The 7,813-nt window shown below is 62.6% G+C and overlaps 1 protein-coding gene across 1 annotated transcript; it reads left to right on the top strand.

Moving 5' to 3' along the window:
- The first annotated feature begins 3,116 nt into the window (after nt 1-3,116).
- LOC119105628 (trafficking protein particle complex subunit 8) lies at nt 3,117-7,526 on the top strand. Its single transcript, XM_037229087.1, has 9 exons — nt 3,117-3,201; nt 3,456-3,575; nt 4,164-4,270; nt 4,509-4,593; nt 4,738-4,904; nt 5,544-5,663; nt 5,931-6,087; nt 7,245-7,324; nt 7,379-7,526. Exons 2-9 carry the CDS (start codon nt 3,555-3,557, stop codon nt 7,524-7,526), a joined length of 885 nt encoding a protein of 294 aa, XP_037084982.1. The 5' UTR covers nt 3,117-3,201; nt 3,456-3,554.
- The last annotated feature ends 287 nt before the right edge of the window (nt 7,527-7,813 follow it).

The following is a 7,813-nucleotide window of genomic DNA, read 5'->3' as shown; positions in this document are numbered from 1 at the left end:
GCGGCCGGTGCGTTCGCGTTTGCCCTCTATTCATTGTCTTCGCGATCCATGATATGGTATGTCTGACGTATTGTTTGCAGGGTCTACAGCGATGTGCGGCGATTGCCTTCCATTGTCCGGCCTCAGCTCTGCTCGTTACGACATGTATGACGTCACATCTCTCCTTGTTACGGCGTGCCTGGACGACGTCACATAAGGAGTGACGTGGCGTCACACGCCACAAATCTCGGAGCCTGCTCCAGTGGCATGTCACGGCCCGGGTCCCGGGTCATTACGCCGGCAGCGTGATAAATTACGCAGTATCCAGCGCATCGCGCAGCAGCTTGATTGCCACTGCAGTGCAGCGTTCTAAAGCGGCCGGCCTCCCCGCGCACCGTGCCGGTGTCAGTGCAGTCCGGCCTCCCCGCGTACCGTGCCGGTGTCAGTGCAGTCCGGCCTCCCAGCGCACCGTGTCGGTGTCAGTGCAGTCCGGCCTCCCCGCGTACCGTGCCGGTGTCAGTGCAGTCCGGCCTCCCCGCGTACCGTGCCGGTGTCAGTGCAGTCCGGCCCTCCCGCGTACCGTGCCGGTGTCAGTGCAGTCCGGCCCCCCCGCGTACCGTGCCGGTCTCACCGGTGGCCGTGCCGGTTTGCAGTGCAGTACCGGGACCCGCTGGGGACGCAGGTGACCGTGCGCGAGCTGCACCTCTGGCTGGACGACTGGAGCCTATCGGCGCCGCCGCCGGCGCACCAGGCCAAGCGCCAGCTCTCCGACGCCGTCTCCCAGAGTCAGCTGCCGCTGCCGGAGGACGGCTCGGTGCGGCCCAACACGCCGTGGTTCGAGTCCTGGCGAGACCGCTTCCTGCAGGTCAGTGCGACGCCCGCTCGCCCTGGTGCTTCGAGCTGCGCGTGCTGGCCCGCACGACCGCCTCCTCAGGTCACGGGATCGGAGCGGTTAATGTGACGCGGCGCGGGCGAGCGCTGGCATGCACCGCTCAGCGCCGGCGCGGCACCGTACAGATCCGCGTGGAGGGTGATGCCAACCAGTATGGGACTGTTTCTGGCAGTGTCGTTTATTTTGGACAGAATCGCGAGGAGTGCCCCTTTTTGCGTAGATGTAGCAGTTCCACGGAGATATAGAAATTCTGGTACTGTCTGGACTGACTGTTTTGTGCAAAGTTCAGCAACTTTATCCGTAGACCGGAACGCTTAGTTTCCGTAGCTGTTCATGCGTGGTCACAAAGTCATAGCCAAGATATACTTTGGAGTCATGGGAAGCATAAAAAGCCTTTTCATTTCGTGTAGTTTTTGCCTCTCTGTGGCATTGTACAAAGTTTGCTCCCACTGTTTTATGTCAGGTACGTTTGTTCAAAGCGTTCCGTTGAGAATTTCGGCCGCGATCAGCCTCGTTCCCGTTCTTTCTCCATCCTCATTTCTCCCTAGTCCTCCTCTTTCGTGGTGAGTGGTCCGGAACTGAACTCCCCCATTGACCCTGTAACGGGGCTGTGACCAGAGCCCGACTTGACCGTGAGTTGACAGTGCCTGACCGTGACCTGACCGTGACCTGGCTGTGGCCGGCCGTGACCTGACATTGTCCAGTCGAGAACTGATCGTGACCGGTCGTAAGCTGACTGTGACCGGCCGTAACCTTACCGTGACCGGTGACCGCGCCACCAGGTGGAGCCGGCCGGGGAGCACGAGTTCGTGCGCCGCTACGTGGCCTGCCTGCTGGCTGTGAGTAGCGGGGCGGCGGCGCCGCTGCAGCAGCTGCAGCAGCTGGTGCAGCAGCAGCACCAGCTGCAGCACGGTCAGCCGGCCGGCGGCGCGCGCTGGTTCTCCAACAACGTGCTGCTCTACCACCTGCTGGTGACGGACGCGTCCGCCACGCCCGAGGCCAGGTCAGTGTCGGCTGGGCGGCCGGGGGCGGAGGGGCCCGGGGGTGGCGAGAGGTCCGGTCAGCGCGGGTGTGGGAGACGAGGCTTGGACCCAGGCTTCGCCACCAGGGTTCATTGCCGGGAGCTGGGAGTCCGGTCAAACAGTTGTTTACGTTTGAGTTCAGCACAATCACCGGTTTTACAAGATAAAACTAGGAGTATCCGGGGAAGCACGCTTTTACGGATCTTGCCCGTACAAGTTTTCTTCACGTGACGGCGGTTGTGGCCGAAGCCGACGAGTGCTGCGATCCTGCAGCCAAGCAGCGGCTGCCCGTCGTCTCAGCGTTCCTAGTTCCTGTTGTCTGCCTGGTGGGCGTGGTGCCGCGCTGTGACGTCGCCGCCGGATGTTGGCAGCGCCAGCGCCGTGTTCGAGCAGATGAAGTCGACGTACGGTGCCCACTGTTGCCACCACCTGCGGCTCAACTCACGCCCGCCCGAACACCAGGAGCCGCACAGCCCCGATCCGTGGGCAACGCACGTGCGCCGGCCGGCCGCCCACCTGGTGAGACGGCGGGCAGCGCGCGCCGCCTGCTGGCCGGGCGGAGCCGGGCCGAGCTGGACGCAGCCGGCGGGATGCCGTGATCAAGGGAGCAGCTGTTGGTGGATAGTGACGGTACACGGCAGATTAGGCTGAAGAAGAACTTAATCTAAATATATTGATGTGATACGGTTATGCCTGCGGTCACGACCAACCAAAGATATTATCTGGTAAGAGCTGTTGTATAGACAGTTTCCGGTGTTTTTTCTGGATGCAGTTGACAGATATAGTTAGATTGTGTGCAATGTTTTATTGTATTTTCTAATCTGCGGTCCCTTGCTCAGCTCTGGAATATTAACAAAAGTGTGATAATCTGAGAAAGACTGAAATACGTGGCGTTCTCGATGGTGCGTCGAGACCTGTCCCCCACCCCGTCTTCTCGCCAGTTCAGTGGGTCTGCCGCCTATGACCCTGCCCCTCGCTTCGCCGTAGGAGGCTACGCCGGCCCAGCGCTCCGGTCCAGACACGCCGGCAGAGGTGGCCGAGCTGACGTCGCTGCCGGCGCGCGTGGTGGAGGGCGAGCTGGGTGGACCGGCGTCGCCGCCGCCGCTGCCGCCGATGATCGCCGACCACCCGCTGTCGCCGGAGCTGGGCCGGTCCGGCTCGCCGCCGCCGCCGCGGCCGGCGCCGGCCGAGCCGGCCTCGCCACCGGCCGCCGCCGACCGGCCTGCGCCGGTGCGCGACCCGGCGGCGCCCTCTGTACTGGTCAACCGCGTCAGCTACCCCGCCCAGACGGGCGGCGTCGGCGCGGTGGTGAGTGCCCATGACGGTGGTGTAGTACCATAACTCCGGGGTGCAAGAGAACATGACCAGATCAATTAGAGAGCTATTAATCGCACTTTGTGTAGTTGATTGCAAAGGCACGTATGATATGGCTGTCAATGGTGAAAATAGCTTTAGTCGAGTTACAATTGTTGAGCGGTGTGGGCCGCACGTGACATGGTCGGTGTCTGCTCCGCCAGCCCACTCCCCGTCTGGTGCAGCGTCTGACCCTGACCCGTCGGCAGGGTCACGGCGCCTGCCTGTCGGCCTCCGACCTGGACCGGGTCACCATCTTTATCTCGGAGCTGTGCATCCGCGGCCTGCTGCCGCACGTGGAGCGCCAGATGCGGGCCCTCAGCGATGTCGTACGTCGCGCCTCGTGCCCGTAGCTGGCGATCAGTGGCTATCCCACGCGGTTTCTATCTGCTTTGTTCTGTTGAGCGATTCCTATTGCTCGAGACTTTCTTTTTCTATCTTGACGCAGAGCGGCTCTCGCTCAGAGTGGTCCTTTTTGGGTCGATCGCGCGGATTTCGAGTGACGTTGATCTTCCCGTGATCACGTTCTGGGCGATGACACCTGTCAGCGACTGGAGGGGGTTCATTGTCGCCTCCGTGTCTCATATGGCCGTCACCCGGGGCTCCTAGAGCCGTCATTGCCGCCGCCCCACGATGTCCTCCCCGGTCGTGTCTGTCCCTTTCGCCGAGAGCGCAAGTAGGTCCTATCGGCGCCGCGACCGCCCTCAGTGTCACCTCTGGGGCCCTCTCCGCCTCAGTGTCACCCCTCGGGCCTTCTCCGCCTCAGTGCCACCCCTGGGGCCTTCTCTGCCTCTGTCACCGCTCGGGCCTCATTGTCACCCCTCGGGCCTTCTCCGCCTCACTGTCACCGCTCGGACCTCAGTGTCACCCCTCGGGTCTTCTCCGCCTCATTGTCACCCCTCGGGCCTTCCCCGCAGGTGAACAACAGGAAGGGTGTCAGTCGCTCCCTGCTCAGCGCCACCAAACGCTGGTTCGGCGGCAAACAGCCCGGCTCGAGCGCCGCCGCGCCCGCCAACAGCGTCATGTGAGTGGTCGGACGGAACCCTGCTGACAGACACGTGTCAGGAGCGGGATAGAGGCGACAGAAAAGGTCTGCTGCCCCTCTCCCAGCCCCCCCCCCCCCCTGCCACCCAGTCATATTCTTGAATGTTTGTATCTGGCTCTGGTTGCGCATGAATTGGCATGCTTTGTGCGTGTTGGAACTGTTGGTCAGCTTGTGTGGATGGGGCTGACCAGGCCTGGTGTGTGTTTTGTGTCTTCAGATACAGCCACGAAGCTCCTGAGATTCAGGTGCGGCGGCTCGGGGACCTGGCCTTCATGTTCGGCCACTATGACCTGGCCTACCAGGTAATCACGCCGGATATTGCCAGGGGCATTGCAATGATATCACAGTGCTGTGATGATGGCTACCATTTGACATGTGATTCTATGTGTCAGGCGGACGGCATTACTCGTGCTGTCACACAGTGAGGTCACGTCCTGTGTTCACAGGCGTATCACACAGCGAAACGCGACTTTAACGGCGACTCGGCGTGGCTGCACTTCGCCGGCGCCGTAGAGATGGCAGCACTGTCGGTGTTTCTTCACGGCGCCCAGGGCAAGGCGTTCCCGCAGCATTACCTGGACCAAGCCGTCACCACCTACCTGGACACGTGCAGGTCGGCAGTCCCAGCGCCGTCGGCCGTGCAGCTGACAGTTCGGTGCTGGGCCATATCAGTCAGATTTGGTTTGGTGGAAGTTCTGAGTGGGTGCAATGTGCTGACTGGGGAGCTGAGTGGCGCGGCAAGGCTGGGCCATGTGGCGGTCCGCTGCTGCCGAGACTTACCCCGAACAATGAACCTCTGGGCCTCCGCGTCGTCCGGCCGGGGTTCCCGCTGGGGGGGGGGGGGGGAAGAGAGGGGGGGGGGGACACTCCAGCCCACTCAAGGCTGATGTACCCAGCCTGCCCCGGCCAATGCGGGGATTCAGAATGAGGTGGTGAATGAGGAAAGAAGGGCGGAGGGCCAGCTCCGGTGGCCGGGTTGGGTTGGTGAAGATGAAGGGACCATCCGTCCACCGTCGTTGTTGGTGTTTGGGAAAACACCAATCGGTTGCATCACGTGCCCGCGCTGCAGTGGAATGGGGACGGGAATCTTAGGGCGTTAGTTTAGATGTCTCACAAAGCTGTCGCTAGCCTCTCGTCTATCTCTGGGCTTTCCTAAGAACGGTGCTGGGCAATACAGTCCATGCTATTGCGCGATGGAGACTGCTACCTATCGATGCCGTCTGGTAGTAGACGTTCGTCCATTTTCCGACAGGATGCCAAATTTCGCGCTGCGTGCCACGCTCTTCAGCACCGAGTGTCTGAAGGACCGCGGACAGTTCGCGGAAGCGGCCCTGCAGTTCATCCGACTGACGGCGGAGGACGCTGACCTCAGGTGCGTGTCAGGTCGGGTCACAGTACCGCGTGGGTCAGCTCAGGTCAGGTCAGGTCAGTGGACCTTGTGCCAGGTCAGATTACATCGGACCAGTTGTCAGTTGTCAGACCACATGGGGTGGCAAGTCCAGAAGGTCCAAAATATTGTAAGGCTTGCAAAAATGCAAGATTTCATCACAATGATTTCCGCAGTGTGCGTATCAGCTGACAAGATTACCGCCACCTTGTGCGTGTCTCGGGAGGCTGAGGTTGCGGCGGCCACCGCCAGGTCGGCGCTGCTGCTGGAGCAGGCGGCACACTGTTTCCTGAACACACAGCCGGCCGGCCGGCGCAAGTACGCCTTCCACATGATCCTCTCTGGTCACCGGTTCGCTAAGGCAGGCCAACGGCGCCACTCCCTGCGCGCGTACCAGCAGGCGCTGCAGGTGAGCAGCCGGCCCGAGCGGGGAGGTGTCGGGGCGGACTGTCTGCGCGCGTGCCAGCAGGCGCTGCAGGTGAGCAGCCGGCCCGAGCTGGGAGGTGCCGGGGCGGACTGTCTGCGCGCGTACCAGCAGGCGCTGCAGGTGAGCAGCCGACCCGAGTGGGGAGGTGTCGGGGCGGACTGTCTGCGCGCGTACCAGCAGGCGCTACAGGTGAGCAGCCGGCCCGAGCGGGGAGGTGCCGAGGCGGACTGTCTGCGCGCGTACCAGCAGGCGCTGCAGGTGAGCAGCCGGCCCGAGCGGGGAGGTGCCGAGGCGGACTGTCTGCGCGCGTACCAGCAGGCGCTGCAGGTGAGCAGCCGGCCAGAGCGGGAGGTGTCGGGGCGGACTGTCTGCGCGCGTACCAGCAGGCGCTGCAGGTGAGCAGCCGGCCAGAGCGGGAGGTGTCGGGGCGGACTGTCTGCACGCGTACCAGCAGGCGCTGCAGGTGAGCAGCCGGCCAGAGCGGGAGGTGTCGGGGCGGACTGTCTGCGCGCGTACCAGCAGGCGCTGCAGGTGAACAGCCGGCCCGAGCGGGGAGGGGCCGGGGCGGACCGACCCGCCCGGGCGGCCCGTCACCGGCGGCTACAGAGGCGGCTTTGCTGGGGTCTGGCTCCATCTGTGGGTGTTTGTAACCATTTGTGTTGTTAGAAGACGCCCACTTATTTAAGCACGTGACTTGTCAGCCAACAGGCTGTTGTCATGGGCGTGGCGGTGCGTGTCGGGAGCAGTTATGGGCTTGTGGCTGGTGTTTTGAATGTCGCGATATGTCGAACGCTCATTTCGATGTTGGAGGGTGAGCTTTCGTATCCATTCCTCTCCTTGTCCCCTTCTCTTACCTCCCTCCCTCGTCCTTGTGTTCCTTATTCCTCCCTTCCTCCCTCGCTCACCCTCCGTTCTGTTTTCTTTTCCTAACCAGTTATTCCATGCTATTTTCTCTCTTTCCCGATTTTTTCGCCGCTCCCAACTTATGTAACATAGTTGTTCCCGCAAAAAACGTTACCACCTCGCCAAACGGAGAGACGTGTCGCGTGGCCGGGTGTGCGAGGACCCCACTCCACGGCTCACCGGCTGGCGGAGTGTGACCGCCGCCTTTACGCCGCCGCCGCCGCCGCCGCCGCCAGGTGTACGAGGGCCACGGCTGGCGGCTGGCCGACGACCACATCGCCTTCACACTGGCGCGCCACTCGGAGACGCTGCAGGAGCCGGCGGCGGCGCTGGCCTGGCTGGGCCGGCTGCTGGCCGGCGCCGCCGCCAGCGAGGCGCGCCAGTCGGCCGCCCAGCAGACCGCCTTCGTCAGGGAATACCTGCAGGTGCACAGGGTAAGCCGACTGGGCGGCAGTCGAGCCGGCCAGCGCCTGGAAAACGTCATTCAGATGAGGGTGGCGATTCGAAATGATCTTTGAATATGTTGACACTATTGTACAAGAATGATTCCAAAGGTAATAAACTGTAAGCCAATGTCTGGCGAAAACAACTGTCTGGTGTCGATATGTGTGGTGTGTCAAGGCATGCCAGTGACTGCATGTGCCATAATGTCCCGGTCTCCCCGCGTTAGTATCATCAGGAGTGGCCCATAGTTCGTCTCTGCCTCGCTGGTGACCAGCGTCGCCTGCGGCCGTTTCCCCGCCGTCTCGTGCCGTGCCCGCCCGGCCTGGCCGCCCGCTCACGCCCCTCGGCCGCCGGCAGCAGC

The sequence above is a fragment of the Pollicipes pollicipes genome, unplaced genomic scaffold (assembly GCF_011947565.3).
Source record: "Pollicipes pollicipes isolate AB1234 unplaced genomic scaffold, Ppol_2.1 Scaffold_6138;HRSCAF=7277_pilon_pilon_pilon, whole genome shotgun sequence".
Classification (NCBI taxonomy): domain Eukaryota; kingdom Metazoa; phylum Arthropoda; class Thecostraca; order Pollicipedomorpha; family Pollicipedidae; genus Pollicipes; species Pollicipes pollicipes.
Note: the sequence above shows the minus strand (reverse complement) of the source record. Positions and strands in the feature narration are given on the sequence as shown.